Genomic DNA, 21,191 nt, shown 5'->3' with positions numbered 1-21,191 from the left:
CTTGACTTGTCCGGACTTGTCCGACCTGCCTATCTCCTTTTCCACCTATCCACTCCACCCTCTCCTCCCTGACCTATCACCTTCATCTCCTTCCCCACTCACCTATTGTACTCTATGCTACTTTCTCCCCACCCTCACCCTCCTCTAGCTTATCTCTCCACGCTTCAGGCTCTCTGCCTTTATTCCTGATGAAGGGCTTTTGCCCGAAACGTCAATTTTGCTGCACTTCGGATGCTGCCTGAATTGCTGTGCTCTTCCAGCACCACTGATCCAGAATCTGGTTTCCAGCATCTGCAGTCATTGTTTTTACTTCATTGTGCTAAGTGTGGCACAGTTGTGTGTATTGGATTTTACATATTTTAAAACAATCAGTTCTTTGCAGTCAAAAAAAGAGCATGTACATGCACTGCGCCTAGTTTAAATCAACAAATAGCTTTTAGACATTTGCTGGTTCATTTCTCAGGGAAATGCCACTACTGGTTTAAAATATGAACAGAAACTGGCAGTTAATTGTCAAACATCATTAACTGGTGCTATTTTCATGGGAACAATCAGTGTCCAGTTAAAAAACGATCAGCATGGTATAAATATTGGTTTCCCCTTAAATTGTCCTGATGAGTGTAAGATAGAGTTTTGACGAAATGTATTTTTTCAGCAATTTTCAAGATAAGATGATTTCATAGTGAAGATATCCATATGTAAAAGTGGTAATAATATGATTGATTGAGGGAGGCTTAGTTTGAGGGAGAAAGGAAAGATTCCAAGGCTGTTTCTTTTTAAAATAACTTAAGTGTAAGGCAATTAAAAGGGCATGTAAGAAGAGCTAGCTCAGTGAATTGCCAAATTAGATCTATAGAAAAGAAATGGCAGATCTTTAAGGGGATATTTCAATATACAAAGAATATTCCAAGGGACACATCCACCATTCTCAAATCTATCTTTGATCAGTCAGCTAATGCTAAAAAATACTAATCCATCCTTTTGTGAAGGGCAGGTCGTGCCTCACAAACCTTATTGAATTCTTTGAAAAGGTGACGAAGGAGGTTGATGAGGGGAAAGCGGTAGATGTGGTATATATGGATTTTAGTAAGGCGTTTGATAAGGTTCCCCATGGTAGGCTACTTCAAAAAATACGGAGGTATGGCATTGAGGGTGAGTTGGAGGTTTGGATTAGGAATTGGCTGGATGGAAGAAGACAGAGGGTAGTAGTTGATGGTAAAGGTTCATCTTGGAGTGCAGTTACTAGCGGTGTTCCGCAAGGATCTGTTTTGGGACCATTGCTGTTTGTCATTTTTATAAATGACCTGGAAGAGGGGTTAGAAGGTTGGGTGAGCAAGTTTGCGGATGATACGAAAGTCGGAGGAGTTGTTGACAGTGAGGAAGGATGTGGCAGGTTACAGCAGGATATAGAGAAGCTGCAGAGCTGGGCAGAAAGGTGGCAAATGGCATTCAATGTAGCTAAGTGTGAGGTGATTCACTTTGGGAAGAATAACAAAAAGATGGGGTACTGGGCTAATGGTTGGATACTTGGTAGTGTGGATGAGCAGAGGGATCTTGGTGTCCATGTACACAGATCTCTGAAAGTTGCCACCCAGGTAAATAGTGCGGTGAGGAAGGCATATGGCGTACTGGCTTTTATTGGTAGAGGAATTGAGTTCCGGAGTCCTGAGGTCATGATGCAGTTGTATAAGACTCTGGTGCGGCCGCATCTGGGGTATTGTGTGCAGTTTTGGTCGCCATACTATAGGAAGGATGTGGAGGCACTGGAACGGGTGCAGAGGAGGTTTACCAGGATGTTGCCTGGTATGGAAGGAAGATCGTATGAGGAAAGACTGAGACACTTGGGGCTGTTTTCATTAGAGAAAAGAAGGTTTAGGGGTGACTTGATTGAGGTGTACAAGATGATTAGGGGGTTAGATAGGGTTGACAGTGTGAACCTTTTCCCGCGTATGGAGTCGGGTATTACAAGGGGGCATAGCTTTAAATTAAGGGGGGTTAGATATAGGACTGAAGTTAGGGGTAGGTTCTTCACTCAGCGAGTCGTAAGTTCATGGAATGCCCTGCCAGTAGCAGTGGTGGACTCTCCCTCTTTATGGGCATTTAAGCGGGCATTGGATAGGTATATGGAGAATAGTGGGTTAGTATAGGTTAGGTGGGCTTGGATCGGCCAAAGGGCCTGTACTGCGCTGTATTCTTCTATGTTCTATGTTCTATTACCTCAACAGCATGGGCACTTATTATATTATATTGTATATACCAAAAGCCTTCAGCAAATTCATACTTTATACCCACTGTCTCCCTTTTATCTGACATGTTTGTTACCACCTAAAAGAGTTGTAATAAATTTGTCAGGCAAATAAATCCCCTTGCAAGAAAAGCTAACATTCCATTCACCTTTCTAATTTTTCACTATAATTACATACTGATTATTGATATTTTGTTGTCGTTTTATGCTTCCATGTGCAGACTCTTTGCAGGCAAAGAACATGGGAGGCCTATTTTCTGTGGTACTTCATGTGATTATGAGTGACTGAGAACGACAATCTCGATCTGCGGGTTCCTGAGTAGTTGGGGCTGAGGGACTCTTGGTTAGGCCAGGCTCTCTGTTAGCAGAATTCTTCCGTTGTCTGTGCCATTTTTTGTTAGCAACATTGCATCCGTTTGTTCCAAACTCCTAGGCTGCTTTCTTGGTTGCTGTACACCAACCATCACTGGTAGTGTCCTGTTAGTGGCTAGTGCCAGCTCAATTGAGTTTTCTTTTCAGCTTTTCTTTGAAACATTTCTGAGCTGTACTTCCACCTTGATTACTGAGACACAGTTCACCATTAACCAATGTGTTTGGCATTCTGAAGTCCTCCATGTATTATCAATGTCCAGAGGAGTAGAGATTTCAAGTGATTGCTGGAAAAATGGACTCTTCTAAAGACTCCACTGTTTATGACATAATCGTACCATTTGATGCTTATGACAGATTGAAGACAGCTATGATGGAAATGCTAAGCAGCTGTATTTATTTTCTGAATGAAAGCCTGTGACTCTGACACATTCAAGAGAAGAATGATGACAATCACTTTGTATGCTTGAGTTTTTGTAGATGTGCTGAAAGCTTTTGCCAGACATGATTTGAAAGGCAGCTAAAGGCATCAGTGACCTTGGACAAATCATCTGTATACGTCCTGTGGACAAAAGCATAATTTGACTTAATGCTAACAAGAAACCATTCTATTGAATTGAATTTACTGATCTATAATAAATTGTAATTTTCTTGGGCTACGTTCAGTACAGCACGACAGGTTTCTGCAAATTAATAGAGCAAAGGAATTTGTTGTCTCAGAGAATCAGTTTACAATGGGCTGCATAATTGTTAGGGATCAGAAACTCCACAATAAACTCCTTTTGTGGCTTTGGTATGTGTCAGTAATTGTCACAGGTTGAAGGAGACGCTGTCTGTTCAGAAGTTGGGATATGCATTATCAGGCGTGTCTTTGCCTTTTGTTTTATTTCCATGTGGGCATCGCTGACTAGGCCAGCATTTGTTATCCATTCTTAATTGCCCAGAGGGCAGTTGAAAGCTAACCACATTGCTCTGAGTCTGGAGTCATGAAATATATTAAAAATTTTCAGTGCCAGGTGCATCCTTAACACCATTGGAGATAGGGAGGAGAGAGCTCTACTTTGTTTGACCTGTCCTTTTCTAACATTTGTGCAGTTGATGGAGAATTGTGGGAAACTTTGAATGACACCCCAGTCTAGATAGTACAGATACACAGAAGAGATATATAAGTCTATCAAGGATTGCATCTCCTTTTAGTAGACCATTGACTGGAATCCCAGGTAATCCCAAAAGCTTTGTATGATTTTAATTGTATTGTAGTTGTATTCATCTCTTCATGGATTGTTGATTCATCTGTCTCAGCCTCCGTTTCCCGATGGGAGATATTTGCATTTCACCAAATCAGATCTCTCATTTTTCTGACTACTGGTGCATGATGGACTGTTTAGCTCTGAATAGGATTGCATCATTTGTGGATTTTAGAAATGCCTAAACATGGTAGTAAAATCCATTTACAGATCTTTGGGCCTCATAGCAGGATCTATCTTCCATATCTCCATACATTTGTATTCTTTCAGTAAGCATGGTCCATTAAATCGCTTTGAATGACTCTGGTTGCGCTGCAGAATGCTTCAGACTTCCCTCTGTGCAACTTCAGAACATCAGGGCAAGCAAGTAATCTTTTCAAGAAGGTTTGCATTTCCGTGCAATTGTTATGAAATCGATCTTAGTTTGTTATGGTTGAAAGCCACCAATTACTATGGTTGTTTTTTGTGTGATGGATTTCAAACTGTTCTACTGGATTAATATCACTGCCCAGCTTGATTAATATCACTGCTAACTATGGAGTTGTCTTCAAACTTGCTGAGAAAACTACTTTTACTGACAGGAAAAGTCTAGGAATTTTTAATAATGCCAAAAATGTTTCCTTTTGCATGGCAATTTGACTCTGAAGGCAATGTTAGCTCGATGCATCCATCCATACCACTTACAGTGCTGTCTATGATTGTGTCTTTGGCATGCTTGGATTTGTGCTTTCTATCACATCATCTGAGTAGCTAATAATTACAGTGAACATTTGAGGCTCTAACTCAAATCCTTGTGGTACACCATGAATCACACCCTGCCAATTAGTATGTGCACATTATTCTATTCTCCTCTTCCTTTCTCTCCACCAGTTTCCTGACTAAGTCAATAATAATCATCTTATGATTTTCTCCGAGCTGTTTATAGGGATACGTTAAATGCAAAATGGCGACACAACCAAAGTCATCATACTTCAGCAGTACACCATTGGCTATAAATACTTTAGTATGGCAGACATGCTTGCCATATTTGTGCCATAATTCTGTTCAGAACCAATAACTTCTTATGTTGAAAGTAAACAAAGCTTAAAGTCTTTGGCACTTAGAGCCAAAACTTAAGGGGTGGATTAGAGAATTTTGAACAAATTAAACTTTACAAAGTAATAAAAGTAAAACAATCTATGATTATATGTACATAACAGACACTAACAACAGTTGAAGTAATGTGAGGCAAATGCGAATTAACAGACAAATTGTGGTTGAACATCCAAAAGCCTGATCTTTAATTATCTGATGCAGTCAAAACATCCCATCAAGATATTAGACACACAGTGAGTCATCAAATCTCATTGGAAGTCTGTCTCTTTTACAAGTGTTTACATTTGTCCACTTTCAAAGATCTAGCCTTGGAACTTCCTCACAGGCATCTCCATCGTGGATTGTCACAATGGTTACAACATGATGGTACTTCAATTGCTTCCCCTGAGACTGCATTGCACTGAAGTCTTGACGCTGCACACTAGCATCTACTCACAATATCAGCTCCTTCACAGACAGGCAGCTTCACTAAGGTGGTGCTAGCCTGGGCTTTCTTTGAGCTCTAACAATTTTCAGTTGCACTACTTGTGGATTTCCTTACACCCACTTGGCTACGGCAAAGTATCAAAGGTTTCTTGGGACTTGTACTGTGTCAACTGCCTGGAATCAGCAGCATTTGCATTGCTTGAAGAGACTTTCAGAGCCCATTGATTTTGTATTAAAGTGACTGAGCTTCAGCTCCGAAACAAAACAACTTACTGCAAGCAGTGTAGACACCATGTCTCCAGCTCAGCAAACTCACTTGCTGCTTTAAGACCCAACCTTTCTAGCTGTTAACCTCTGAAAGTGACTGGGCCCCAGCCTATTTAGTGTTACAAACTTCAAGATGTTTAATTGCAGTTATAATATTTTCCACACTTAAAATTTAATTGTGTTATGGACTTGGTAGTTCTGGACTGGTGAAATCTCTGAGTGAAACCCAACTTCATGAGTTTTAATTTTGCAGTTTGGTTACTGTGGTTGTGAGTCACTGAATGTATTTGCATGAGGCTGTTTATCTGTTTTTCATTACGCAAAGGAACAGACCATTTTATATATTCGACAAGTTGGAAAGATCTTATCATAAACAACAAAAAGATTCAATACATTTCCCTAAAAGCATCCTTTACAGACATTCAATGCTAGTAATGTATCATTCCTATCTTCACTTTAACATTTTTTTAATTGAACCGATGAGGTTGCAAATCATTCCTTTAGTGATTTCCTGCATATTTTTCAGATATAATTCTCTCCATTACTGTCTCCACCACCCCCAACAAACACAGACAAGCTAACTCTCTGACTAGGACTACATTGAGGCTGCTAAAACAGCTTATGACTTAGTTCGAATTTTATTGATCTGAAGCTTTGCAAACCAGAAGTTGCACTTGTGCTGAGAGGACCCTGTTCTTCTGAGTGGATATGGCCTCTCTCTTCAGTGGTCCTCATTCCTTCTTCCAGTGGCTTATCCTGCTCGGAGTGGCCTCTCTTCATTCCTACAAGTAACGCTGTATTCCAAAAATATCTATGTCCACGAGCAACTTTCTTGTTGGACTGAACACATACTGCTGTAAGAAATTCTCCCAGGCACAATCTCGAAATGCTTGCTGTTTGTAGCTACCTGCAAGCCAGTCTATATTTGGGTAATTAAAATCCAGAATTATCATTACTCTATATCATCAGCATCTCTCTCTAGTTCCTCTACATCCTACCCATTAATTGGTATTCTATGGGTAACACTAACCAATGCAATTGAACCTTTTTTGTTCTTCAGCTCTAACCAATTTAATTCTGTCCTTGAACCTGCTGGGATGCTTTCTTTCACAGACAAGGTTTACGAGGATGTTACCTGGTATGAAGGCGCTAGCCATGAAGAGAGGTTGATTAGGTTAGGTTTGTTTTCATTAGAAAAAAGGAGATTGAAGGGGGACCTGATTGAGGGCTACAAAATCATAAAGTGTACAGACAGGGTAGATAGAGATAAGCTTTTTCCCAGGGTGAAGGATTCAATAACGAGAGGTCACGCTTTCAAGGTGAGAGGTGAAAAGTCTAAGGGGGATACATGCGGCAAGTACTTTACACAGTGGGTGGTAGGTGCCTGGAACGCGTTGCCAGCAGAGGTAGTAGAGGCAGGCACAGTAGATTCATTTAAGATACGTCTGGAAAATTGCATGAGTAGGTGGGGAGCAGAGGGATACAGATGCTTAGGAATTGGGAAACAGGTTTAGGCAGTAGATTTGGATTGGCTCAGGCTTGGAGGGCCGAAGGGCCTGTTCCTGGGCTGTAAATTTTCTTTGTTCTTTGTTCAGACTGCAATGCTGTCCTTAACCAATACTGCCACCCCTTATCTTTTCCTCCCTTTTCTATCTTTTCTGGACACCTTGTACCCAGGAATATTTAGCAACCAGTTGTGCCCTTTTTTGAGCCAGCTGTTATCACCACAGCTATTTCCACAATGTAATCTGAGCCATTAACTCCTCAAGCTTATTAACAATTCTCCATGCATTCACACAAATGCACAGTAATCCTGAATTAGATTTCTTGCTTTCTCCCTCCTGAGTTTATCTATTTATCATTCTTTATGCTCATGCTACCTGTCTCTCCAAATATTTTGTGCACCTCTAATATTCTCTTCTGGTTCCCATAGTACAATATTCCCATATAAAAAGCTTCTTCACATGTGAGTAGTTCAGATATGGAATGTAGTAGAAGATGCAGTGGAGGTGGGTTCAATTGAGGCATTCAAAGGGCATTGCATGGTCATTTGGAGAGAAATGATGTGCAAGGGTCAAGGGGAAAGGCACGAGATAATAGAACCAATGCAGTCTTAATGGGCCAAATGGCCTACTTCTGCACCATAGCAATTTTCTGGTTCTGTGATCCCTGCCAAGAACACTTGTTTAGATATGCATGAGGTTAATTGAGGGATTTAGCTGCAGTATTGAATTGCTGTTTAATGTCATGATCTGCCAGTTCTGTGTTTTTATTTCCATGCCCATTCATTGCACCACTAATAGAACATTGTGCAAATTTACTCCCAAATTGTGTGTGGCTCCATGGATGCCATTTTAAAGGTCTGAGGGTACTTGTAGCACCAAATAAAGAAGTGCAAATGATTCCAGTGTTGTGATGTCTGTTTCCATTTGTGAATAAGTCCAGAACAAGGATCATAGATGAAAGAATCACTATGGAAAATGCATGGAGATTCCTAATGCAGGTGAAATACAGAATTTAGGAAGAAACTCTTGACACAACATACTGCCACTTAGTAGTTAAGGTAGATGTGAGGAATAAAAGTACATAGCATTATGCAGGTAATAAGCAACTGGAGTAGGTGGAGGCTTGTATAGAACATAAACAGTTAGGGTCATAGAAATGTACAGCATGGAAGCAGACCCCTCGGTCCAACCCGTCCATGCCGACCCAATCTAGTCCCACCTGCCAGCACCTGGCCCATATCCCTCCAAACCCTTCCTATACATGTAGAGTCATAGAGATTGCAGGGAACAGTTATGTAGAATGGTTTGTTTCTGTGCAGTAAATTCCAGCATTAAATATAAAAGCACCTTGTTTCTGTGCTGTAAGTTCCAGCATTAAATATAAAAGCATCTTAATAGCTCAATTAAATTCAAATAGAACAGCCCAAGTAATAAGACTGAGAATAGCTTATGGGAATAGTCAAAAGCATAGCATTAAAAATTATCCATCCATTGAAATGATATTTAGAGCAAAAACAAACCACAAGATCTAGAAGCAGTATGTTTGAGACAATTAATTTTTACCTGGTTTCTGAAGTTTGGGAACTGCTATACTTCAGTAAGCACTAACCCTGTGTTATTCAGGGCTCAATTCTTTGTTTTTCGTATGTAAATGGCCTTAAAATGCCACAGAGAATTAATAATAACAAGGAATAGCCAAATTAGCTTTAGATTTTAGGTTCAGTTTCATATTATTGCACTGGTGCGTCCTAAAAAAAAATGTGGTTGAAAGTTTTAAGAATGACTCCAGGATATAAACATATGATCTAGGCCGAGGCTTAGCATGACTCTGAAAGAGTTGAAGGTTGCTTTTGTTTGTGCAAAGGCCACATTTTTTTATTTTGCTTTAATGTTGATTGCGGACCAAATTGGGAAACGGACTATTTTACAACAAAGGACTGAGGAAAGAATTGCTGTTCTTTTGAAAATAAACATGTTATTCAAACATATTGTCAGAAATGTTTACTCTATTGCTTCAAAAGCAGTGGGAGAAACTCAAAGAGATGAAAGCCCAGCATTAAGATGTGTACACAAGTGAGATTTGCATGCCAACAAGTAGATTTGTGGAATTGTGACTAGTTGTGGATGTCAAAGGTCATCAGCCAGACAAACTTTCTGATTCCTGATGAAGGGCTTTTGCCCGAAACGTCGATTTTGCCTGTCCTCGGATGCTGCCTGAATTGCTGTGCTCTTCCAGCACCACTGATCCAGAAACTTTCTGAATGCTTACTGGTAACTGAATAGCTTTGGGGTATGACCAATAGGAGTGAGAAGCTCTCTGAGCGCTGGAAGGGAGATGGTATTAGAATTAGAATCCCAACTGTGTAGAAACAGGCCTTCGGCCCAATAGGTCCACACTGAACCTCTGAAGAGTATCCAACCCAGACCCACTCCCCTACATTTACCCAGACTCATGCACCTAACCGTCACATTTCTGAAAACTACGAGCAATTTAGTATGGTCAATTCCCCTAACCTGCACAAGTTTGGATTGTGGGAGGAACCCAGAGGAAACTCTCGCAGACACGGGGAGAATGTGCAAACTCCAAAAAGACAGTCGCCCAAGACTGCATTTGAACCCAGTACAGTGGCTAACCACTGAGCCACCGTTGTGTGTGTGTGTGTGTGTGTGTGTGTAAAAGCCAGTTATCATCTTCGACCAGTTATACCATGAAACTATAAGAAATAGGAGCAGAATTTGTCCATTCAATCCATTGATTCTGCTCCACCATTCAACAAGCTCAAGCTACTGATAATCCTCAACTCCACTTGTTTGCCTTTTCCCCCATAACCCTGATCCCCATACTGATTAAATATCTCTCTTTATTATACTTCATGACCCAGCCTTAAGAGCCCTCTACAGTCACGAATTCCACAGATTCACAACCATCTGAGAGAGCCAGAGTTGGAGGATCTGAGCTATTGGGAGAGGCTGAATTGGCTGGGGCTGCTTTCCCTGGACCGTTGGAGGCTGAGGGGTGGCCTTATAGAGGTTTTTAAAATCAAGAGGGGCATGGATAGGGTAATTAGACAAAAACTCTTCCCTGGGATGAGGGAGTCCAGAACTAGAGGGCACAAGTTCAGGTGAAAAGGGAAAGGTATAAAAGGAACCTAAGGGGCAACATTTTCCACACAGAAGGTGATGTGTGTATGGACTGAGGTGCCAGAGGAAGTGATAGAGGCTGGTGCATTTGCCGCATTTAAAAGGCACCTGGATGGGTATATGAATAGGAAGGGTTTAGAGGGAAATGTGCCAAGTGCTGGCAAACGGGACTAGATTAGGTTGGGATATCCAGTTGGCATGGACAAGTTGGACAGAAGGGTCCATTTCCATGCTGTACATCTCTGTCTTAAGTGTGAGACCCCTTAGTCTGTGTTTATATTCTCTGGTTTCTCACATAGAGAAGCAATCATTTTGCATTTACCCTATCAAATCCTCACTTTAAGCAATTGATTTTAACCACGTCAGAGACTTTATAATTTGCGAACCAATTACTCTGCATCTGGTGAAGTGAAAGAACCCGAAGGAAAAGCTCCAATAACTAAAGGGCTTGGGGAAACAAAAGGACAAGCGTAACTGAACTGATTCCCTGGTATGTTTTCCTCCTCCATCCATAACACCAATGTTTTTTGTCTGTCTGTGTCAGTCTGTATGTATGTGTTGGGGGGGTTTTCAAAGGAGGTTAGCATTTTCTCTAATAGAAATAAATGCTGACATCACATAGTTGTTTACCTGTGGTTAGAATCTCCTTATTTGCAATAAATCGGAGCTCTTGCAAAGTATAAAAACCTGGTCTGTGTTTTCTGTTAACCTGAGTCTATCTGACAGGTATTTTGGGGACTTGTACAAACTTTGATAAAATTTTTAATTTTTGCAATGACTTTAGGAATGGTGGGGCTTGATATCCATTGTGCTACCCAGTGAGGTGTAACAGTTTGTAAATGGGTCCATTTACCATATGGCACTATTCAAAGTTGAAGTGGACAATTTTCTTAATGAACTAGTTAATATTTATACCTCAATACTACCAAACTAAATACCAGGTATCCATCTTCTTTGCTTTTTGTAGGACTGAATTATGCACAAATTTGTTGTCATGTTCACCATATAACTGCAGTAACCACACTTGAAATTGTCATTACAAAGATTAGTACTGATTAGATCTTCATTGCCTTTAATTTGCAATAATTATCTCACACTGAAAGCCCCATGGTCACAAATTTATTCAAATTAAGGGTATTTGGGCACAATCTAGAGAAAACGGCTGTGATTATAAAAAGGTGTTACAGAAAATAGTAAGTGGGTAGAAAATTGACAAATGAATTTTAATACCACTGCAACGTTTGCTATGTGTTTGATAAAAGTGGATGGCATAACTGGTGAAAGCTGTAGAAATAGCGAAAGCTAAGGTTGAAAGAGAACTGAGCTTGTTCCAGGCAGAGATTAAATGAACCAGAAGAGTTTGTTAATTAAAATGATCTAGGATTAAATAAATTAGTGGCTGAATGCACAGAAACCTACGAAATTAGAGTCGCAAGTAAGTGATGCAGTAAGGCATATTAATACTGAAGCTAAATTCTCTGGCTTCATCAGGGAAATGCATCCCTACTATACTAGTGCAAATTGTATGTGTCTCTTATATTCATTCGGTTCTTCAACATTACCTCCCATCATATTATTTGTTGTGTTTGTTTCACAAAGTTTAGGTCATGAAATGGATCTATGTTTTTTAATGGGGCCTTTTGGGGCAGCACGGTGGCTCAGTGGTTAGCACTGCTGCCTCACAATGCCAGGATCCCGAATTTGATTCCAGCCTCGGGTGACTGTCTGTGTGGAGTTTGCACTTTCTCCCTGTGTCTGCGTGGGTTTCCTCCGGGTGCTCCGGTTTCCTCCCACAGTCCAAAGATGTGCAGGTCAAGTGAATTGGCCATGCTCAATTGCGCATAGTGGTAGGTGCATTAGTCAGAGGTAAGTATAGGGTAGGGAAATGGATCTGGGTGGGTTACTCTTCGGAGGGTCAGTGTGGACTTGTTGGGCTGTAGGGCCTGTTTCCATACTGTAGTGAATCTAATGTTTTGAAAAAATGCATTTGCTGTTTGTGAGGCGCAGTTGTGTGCACATTGCCTGTCTTGTTTACCATATAACTGCAGTAACCACACTTGAAGGTAATTCTGTGGCTGTCATTACAAAGATTAGAACTGATTACATCTGTACTGTCTTTAATATAGAATATGGATATCGCTGGTAAGGCAAGTCTTTTCTAGCCATGTCTAACTGCCCTTGTCAAAATGGTAGGGAACCTCCTTAAGACAATTATTGGAACAGGAAAAGGCCATTCAGCCCCTTGACCCTGATACGCTTTTCAATGGGATCATGGCTGATCCGACATTCCTCGCACCCACTTTCCTATCTTCTCCCCATAACCATTAATTCCCCAACCGATACGAATCTACCTATCGTAAATGTACACATGGGCTGTGCCTCTGAGTCCATGAAGCTGACCTCTTGAACCTCTGCTGTGCTTTTGATTGTGGGTGTTTCCACAGCACCGATGACTTGCAGGATTTTGGCTGTGTGATGATGAAGCAATTAAGATTAGAGTGTTGCTGGAAAAGCACAGCAGGTCAGGCAGCATCCAAGGAGCAGGAAAAATCAACATTTCTGGCAAAAGCCCTTCATAAGGAATGGCCATCTATTTATAAGTGCATTATTTGGAAGGAACTTGGAGTAACAGTTTTCTTGTGGACTGCTGCTCTTTTCCATCTGTCTGGTAGAGATCATAAGTGCACAGTGGTTAGCACTGCTGCCTCACAGCGCCAGAGACCCGGGTTCAATTCCTGCCTCAGGCGAGTCTCTGTGTGGAGTTTGCACATTCTCCCCGTGTCTGCGTGGGTTTCTTCCGGGTGCTCCGGTTTCCTCCCACAATCCAAAAATGTGCAGGTTAGGTGAATTGGCCATGCTAAATTGCCCGTAGTGTTAGGTGAAGGGGTAAATGTAGGGGAGTGGGTCTGGGTGGGTACTCTTCGGCGGATCAGTGTGGACTTGTTGGGCCGAAGGGCCTGTTTCCACACTGTAAGTAATCTAATAAGTTTGGAGTATATGCCTGTAACAGAAGGATTGAATGTTTGAGGTGATGGATGGACTGTCAATCAAATGGGTTATATTGTTCTAGATGGTGTCAAGTTTCTTGTGTGTCATTGGAGCTGCACTATTCCAGAAAACTGGAGACAGAACTATCATACCCCTTATCTGAGGATGTTGGAAATCCTGTGAGGAGTCAGCAGTTTTGGTTTCCTGACTCTGTCCTTCCTGGTACTCAATCCGTCAATCAGAAGTGGAATATCTGACGAGGGACTACATGCCTCCCTCTTCAACAGCCAGTATGTGTCTCTGTTTGCCTTTAAGGTTTTCACATGGGTAAATATCAGAAGCTTTAATTGCTCACTTAAGGGCCTCAGTTGGCATGGGGTGTGTTTGCCATCCATGCACCTTCGCACTGAGGAAGAAATCAGACAGTACCAGGAAGGTTGTGGGGAGATCCCCCTCCCACCACCCTCCGGCCTGAATAAATGCTTCCCCACAACTATAGGGGATGCCATTAAATTCTACCCAGTGTGTTTAACAAAATGATCTAGTTCCCTTTAAGAAAAAGATGATAACATAGTTGAACTGCCCATGTTGATCCCTGATCTCAATGATGTTGCTTTTCCCCCCTCCCATATTTAATGGTTCTTTTTTGAAGCTCAGAGAATCCAGTGGAGGAAAGGTGTAACTTGTATCGATTGGAAATGCAGCCTGCTGTCTATATTTTGGATGTTTGCTTACTTTTTTTCTAAAATGGACATTTAAGAATGAACAATGATAAACTTCATTCAAAATGATATGTCTAGGGTCGGGACTGAATTTCTGATGAGCTACACTAGACTTCCACTGGGGTTATTTGATCCAAGTCATGATTCAAGCACATTTTGATCAATCTCAATGATATGGTCACATTGATCAAGGTCAAATAAGTATTCTATGCTCACAATCTTGAACCCCACGTATGGTACATGTTATGGCACTAGGATATCTGACATGAATTGACATTAGCCATTATCTTATAATTGTGACATGTGGAGTGGGCTTTGAAATGACTTGGGGGTGGAAACCTTGGAGTCTTTCAATACATTAGGGCTTGAAAGACAGGGGAAGGAGAGATGTGTTTTCATTTTCTTTCTTCATATACAGAAATAATTGGAAAAAAGAATCCAAAGCCAATATTTGCATGCTGGATCAAACAATCTGTGTTTTATTGTTTCATGACCCTCTTGAATGATAATTTATTTGTTGCAGATGTTAAATACGTTTTGTCATAACATGTACAGTTCTTAAAGTTTCTTTGTTTTTTTTTGTCAGGTTCTAATATGCAGAAACTACAAGGGTGATGTAGACATGAATGAAATTGACTACTTCCTACCGATGTTGATGCAGAAGGAGGATGAGGGGATGAGTTCCCCGTTCCTCACCCACGGACATGTTCATTTCCTCTGGATAAGGCACAACAACTTGTATTGTATCCTTTCAAGTGGTGGCAAACTCTTTTGTAGCCCATTGATTTAGTGCAGTGTGTGAGGGAGATATTTACTGTATCCTCAGCAAAGAGGATTGTGGAATCCTACTCTGTTTACCAACATGGTTTATCTTTGATAACTTGCAACCCCCCCCCACCCCACCCCGTCGATTGCGCTGATAACGGGTAATTGGAGTGGAGTCTGAGTCAATTTGTATTGCAGCCCTCTAAGGATAAGCAAGTTATAGCATCTTCTTACCCACAGGAGGATTAGCCAGAGGATATTTAGTGTTTTTATTAGATAAGATTTTCAGCTAGTTTATATGCTGTTCACCTGGGGACAATGGATGGATATGCTATTAGCAGTGCCCATCTGGAACCAGAGATCCCATGGTAATCTGTAACTAGAAGAGGAGGCAGGATATGGCAGTATATAGCAGTGGGGCAGTTGGAATTACTGCTGCCACTACACAATGGTATGCAGCTGGAGAGTCAGTTGTATTTTTGTACAGAGTCGAGAGTGTGTTGCTGGAAAAGCACAGCAGGTCAGGCAGCATCCAAGGAGCAGGAGAATCGACGTTTCAGGCCGCAGCCTGCTCTTCAGCTGCTGCCTGTGAGAAACAAAATCTCACTTACTTCAATAATTTCAGTCCGAGACCAAAAATCTGAAACAGTGTCGTTTATTTGTACACTTGCAAGTGGGCGCAATGTCTAATGCCAGGTAAGACAATGACAAATACACATCAAATCCAACAAACGCTCGAAATTTATACAGTTTGAATCCCCATATTTTTTCTTATTTCATTGTTTGCCCCCATCCTCCACTTACGTCATTCATTTCCTAAAGACTGATCCCACAACTTCTGTTTATCCGGTCTTGTCCGTGACAAATGCCTATCTCTGGCCCCCATAAGGTTGTTTGACGTCATCCCATCCTTTGCTTACCATTATCTGCTGCCTCCATCTGCGCTGCCCCTCACAGCATCTTATCACTAAGCCCTTTTTATTGGGGTTTGTTCCTGTGTCTCTGTACAAGTGGGAAACAGATGTTTATAAAGGCCTCTTTTCACAGCATTTTATCTAGTGCCTGTATTTCTACCATTGTTTTGTAATCACGTCTCATGCTGACATATCATTTTTAACGGATTATATACTTCCTCTATGTAGTTCCCATTCTTGTTAACTCAGCTCTTAGCTGAGAAACAATCATAGACTAATGTGAATTCATTTACTCTGTATCAGAACTTATAATTTGCAGAAATAACATTAATTCACCTATATCCCACACTGCCTGACCTGCTGTGCTTTTTCAGCAACACATTCTCGACTCTGATCTCCAGCATCTGCAGACCTCACTGTCTTCCTGTGTTTTTGTACATATAGGCCTATTAGATCCAGGCAATGAATCTTCCAAACAGGGGTGCATTTGAATCAGGGGTGGCGGGCAAGGATTCAACCAGCTGTTTAACTTGTAAGTACCTATACGAGATTAAAGACCGGGATATTAAATTTTGAATTTAATTCATAAATCAAAAATAATTTTTTAATTGTGCTGACCAAACATTGCAGTTGACCATATCAGTGGATAATGCTTTATTCGCTGTTTTTCTCTGGCTGCTATTTTGACATTGGAGTCAAATAATACTTGTGTTTAAAATGGCAGACATAAAAAACATATTTGAATTTAAATGTTCAGTTAGCTCCAATAATTTCTCACTCTTTATTATGGAATATATTTGCCTTAGTATATGAATTTAACAGAAAACTCAAAATAAATCCCAAAATGTATAAACTGTATCATCTAAAGAATATTGCAAAGTGAATTAAATCAAGTTCTGATTCAGGTCCTGCTGCAATTACTTTTGGCATTTTTCATTTGGTTTAATAGACTGGTCAATTAAGTATTATAATTGTTATAATGTGGTTCTGCAATTTAAGTTCTTTAACCTTGAACACCAAGTGGTAGCAGTGACAAAGAAAAATGCAAACGCAGTGCTAGTTTTTGCATTTTTGTATAAAATTATTCAGGTGAGTGTCATTCAGTAATCAGTGTTCTCGTAATATCAAAAGTAGATTAGAGTTCTGTACGACCTGAGCCTTGGACTTATACATTGAGTCAGACTGAATGAATTCTTACATAGAAACTCAAGTTTTGATTTTCCCATTTTCAGACGTAGAATGGGTAATGCTTTCTCGAAGTCAAAAGTCCATACCTCCTATATAATTACATCTACGCCCTTATTTCAATATTTGCAGTGAGCTGTGGACTCCTGTGGACTCCTCTAGACTCAGCTGCCCGGTTTAGGAATCTCTACTTTGGTGCAGATGTCTCATTGGCCTTGGCTTCTGGATAAATCGTGTGAGGAAAGGAGGAGAGCAGGAATGGGGCGAGAGTGTTCAATGGGCTGGCCACATGCGGTCCACAGGAGTGCAGCAGCCCTGGGAGGAATGTTCCAACAACTCTCAGCTCCTCAGTAAAGTAACAAAGGCCTGTTGCAGTTAGGCTGCATGTAAGTAATTGTGAGCATTGTTTGCCCAGTGCCAGCTCCAGCGCAGGCAGGTGAATGTGTGGCAGGGGTACAGCAGCAACCTATGTAGTATCTTCAGTGCATTAAAATTTTTCAAGGTGCTTCACAATACAGTGAGGCAAAATTGGACACTGTTAGGACAGTTGGACACAAGATTAGTCAAAGAGATAACTTTTAAAGGGATATTTTGAAGGAAGAAAGTGAAGTAAAGAGGCAGAGATGTTTATGAAGGATATTCCAGAACTTGGGACCTTGGCAAGCCATCAGTAGTGGAGCAGTTAAAATCCAAGAAGCACGAGGCCAGAATTGATGCATTGCAGATATCCTGGAGAGTAGTGGCTACAGGATAGCCATTGGATTCCTGTTATCACACATGTGCTGGGTGCTGGAGATGCCAAGGCAGCCACTTTTCTCAATATGGCAGTGTGGACTGTTGGCAGCCTGGAATTGTACCTTTTTGCCTCTGTATTCTGCCAGGAACTTTGGCATAATGAGGACCAGTTTCCACCCCAGCCTGACCTGCCATTTTGTCATACGAAGCAAACCCAGGTTCACCAAATTCTCATTCCTACATTAGAAAACAGCACCTTAGGTGGACTGGTTTGACCTGACTCAATCTCAATCTTCCCTTGGGCTCACAGGAACTAATGTGACTCTTTTGCTGTCACTATCACATCACCCGGAATGATTTCAATCCCAACCTTTTCCCCCAACCACATCAGACAGCCCTTGTCCATCATGAGATGTAAATGGTAAGGGAAAAGAGAGGTGCCTGATTTTGCTGCCATGGCATCAGCAATTCTCAGGACCTTCTGGTGAGAAGCTGGTGCTGAATTTCAATATTGGAAGTGGGGTTTTGAAATTTTCATGGAGAGGGCATACCAGGTCTATTTGAGACAAAATCCAAAATGATTTCCAACATTATCTGTTTTTTGTATTTAAAATTTCCAGCATCCACAGTATTTGTTTTTGTGAGCCTACTTAAGAAATAGGTAGAGTCCTTGGATCTAACTTTGGGTTCAAGTCCCATTCTTGGATTTGTTGGCCAGGGAAGTTGTACAGAGGAACCTTGATTATCCGAACATCAATTATCCGAAAATTGGATTATCCAAACAAGATCTGAAGGTCCGATAAAACCGTTACAGCAATGGTGCGACCATCTCATCTTAAAATGAGTAAAAATGAATTTGGATTGCCTGCACTGAAGATGTGCAAACATTGCAAAAGGATATGTTAATGACTCTGATACAGCAATCTCAGCCAGTCAATTGTATCAGTGTTAAAATAAATTTAACTCATAAAAATGACTGACATGCTGAAGGATTTAAATGCATGACAAAATCAGTGGTGGCTTCATTCCCTCTATGACTTTGTTCCAAGTATGTGTCTGTTATAAGTGAACAAATTGTTATACTTACTATGTCTGTGAAGAGAAAGTGGACAGCAGTGACAATTGAACATAAAAGCAAGATTTTACAGCGTCTGGATCGAGGTGAAAAAGCATCAAAGATTATACAAGAGTACAACACTGGGATAGCACCAGTGTCTGACATCAGGAAACAAGACCAGCGATTGAGAAATTTATCGACATCAGAACAGAGACACTCAGCACTGATCGGATTATCAACGTAGTCATGGAAGAACAACAGGAAAGTACAGACTGCCCATGGATGGTAAGGAAAATCAGATACCAGCATCGCCTGCAGTCCCCATTAACGAAGCTATCGACAGTTTGTGACTTTTCCTGGAGTGGTATGAAGCACAAGGCGAAGTCAATGAAGTTAAATTGATGCATCTTTGTTAAATGTTTGCAAAAAAAAAGACAACAGCACCTCATGCAACAGCGGCTAGATATTTTCTTTGAAAAATAATAACTGACCTCCACCTCAATTAATCTTATTTACATAAAAGGTGCTGTGATTTGCAAAATATCATGAATTTTTAAGCAATATTCAGTGTTTCTACAAATTTTAGTGTTTGAATGAAAAAAACTGTAAACATGCTTTTTAATGCAATTACGCTCAATATGGCTTCCTTTGTTTAAGGTCAAATCAATTATCCAAATAATCAATTATCTGAACAAAAACTGCCCGCCCATTGCCTTCGGATAATCGAGGTTCCTCTGTATTCATAATATGGTCAACCAATTGAGCATCAACTTGAAAGTCCTTCTTACGTACTCTAATGGCAGGTGGTAAGAGAGGGACAGATGCCTGGTCTGCCATATGATAGAAAGAACTTAGCTCTACCATCACTTTCCATATTTCCAGGCTACAGCCAGCGTGTAAATGTTCCTGTTGCCATAGCAATTTGGATACTTTTGGTGGAAGTTTGGCTGGACAATTGGCATGGATCAGATTGGTGCCAACAGCACAACGTTCAAAATCCATTCCAACTGGGTTGGATTTGAAAACTGTCTCCTCACCCTGTGTGTGGTGGAGATCATTGTGTTATGGGTCAGGCCTGACTTCATATGGAGGACTCAGGATGACAAAGACTTTTTAAGAATGTTCTTTCCTTCAGTTCAGCCTTGGTACTCTTTGCTCTGCCATGGACTGTCAGAGGGAATGTTTTCCAATTCTCAGCTACAAGGTTTCACTGCACTTGTCAGGCCTCTAACTACGTTTTAATGTTGTCACAGTGGTCTCAGTCACCTTCACCTCATTTCCCTCCTTGGCACTGTTAGCTTCATTCTCAGCAGCAGGAATTCCATCTGGCTCATGCCTTTGCATGTCACTTGATAGGAAAATGGGTTGGTATTAAACTTTGCTTGGCAACTTTGAACATTGCATCATATGCTACCTGATCATGTCATGTTTAATCATTTTAGTATGACAGTCAATCACACTACATTTGCTCAGTCCTCCATAAATATTATTCCTTTCCCTTTGTCACCTATCTCTCTCAAGGAGAACTGAATGTGTTACAGTCTGTCTGTGGAACAGAGAGATTTCAGTGTCATTTATAAATCAAAGCAAGTCGGATTTAAATCATTTTCTGAGCTGGTAATAAATAGCTGCTGAATACCTGTGTGCAAAATCCTTGCACTCCCAGTGTTTTTCTTACTCCTTGTAAGGGCTTTTGCCCGAAACGTCGACTTTCCTGCTCCTCGGGTGCTACCTGACCTGCTGTGCTTTTTCCAGCGCCACACTTTTCAACTCTCAGATTCCCTCTGCCTTGCACCAATTTGTTTCTGTCTTTTTTTATCTGGCCTGAACCTTTCTGTTAAGTGACCAATCTAGCCCAACGCATTTGCCAATACAGTGCAGTTAATGTAAATTAAAGACTGAGCAACTGAAATTAACCAAATCACTTTTCAAGGTTAAATTAATAATGTCTGCCCCCTGCAGGTTCATTCTGTGCTCCAAATCTTTACTGGTTTCCTCACAACCTCCCATCCTCCTACAGTAATATCTGGATTTTAGCATCGCTTTGCTAATATTCCCTGGGTTTGCTCCCAGACTGAGACACGCAGACGTGAAGTTCTGTTTTGTTCCCTGGGATGCTTGTAGCTGTGCCTGGGAAAGCAATTCACAATTCTGGGCAAGATTTTACAAACTGAGACTTAACTGTGCTGAGTCATTGTGCCTTCGTTTCTCACTATGTGACCTCGCCTGTGCTTTCAACATTCTCAGACACAGAAACAAAAACAGAAGTTGCTGGGAAAACTCAGCAGATCTAGCAGCATCTGTGAAGGGAAATCAGAGTTAACTTTTTAAGTCCGGTGACCCTTCCTCAGAACTGATGGTAGTGAGGAAAATGTTGGTTTATGTGCAAAAGGTAGGATTGAGGGAGGGAGTAAGGAGGAAACGATAGGTACGGATAGAGTCCAAAGAGAGAGAATAGTTGGACAGATAAATGAGTGGATAATGATCTGGCTGGAAGGGTGAATAGCTATTAATGGAGACTATTAATGGC

At 40.9% G+C, this 21,191-nt stretch overlaps 1 protein-coding gene across 1 annotated transcript in view; it reads left to right on the top strand.

The window, feature by feature from the left end:
* Window positions 1-21,191, top strand: part of LOC122554226 (AP-1 complex subunit mu-1-like) — an 88,403-nt gene that overhangs the window by 6,754 nt on the left and 60,458 nt on the right. The window contains exons 2-3 of the mRNA XM_043698899.2: window positions 14,592-14,748; window positions 16,706-16,773. Coding sequence (XP_043554834.1) covers window positions 14,592-14,748; window positions 16,706-16,773 — 225 coding nt within the window. The remainder of the gene's footprint in view (window positions 1-14,591; window positions 14,749-16,705; window positions 16,774-21,191) is intronic.

This window comes from Chiloscyllium plagiosum, unplaced genomic scaffold, assembly GCF_037043375.1.
Source record: "Chiloscyllium plagiosum isolate Xiang-an unplaced genomic scaffold, Cpla_swu_hap1 HiC_scaffold_9, whole genome shotgun sequence".
NCBI lineage: Eukaryota > Metazoa > Chordata > Chondrichthyes > Orectolobiformes > Hemiscylliidae > Chiloscyllium > Chiloscyllium plagiosum.
Note: the sequence above shows the minus strand (reverse complement) of the source record. Positions and strands in the feature narration are given on the sequence as shown.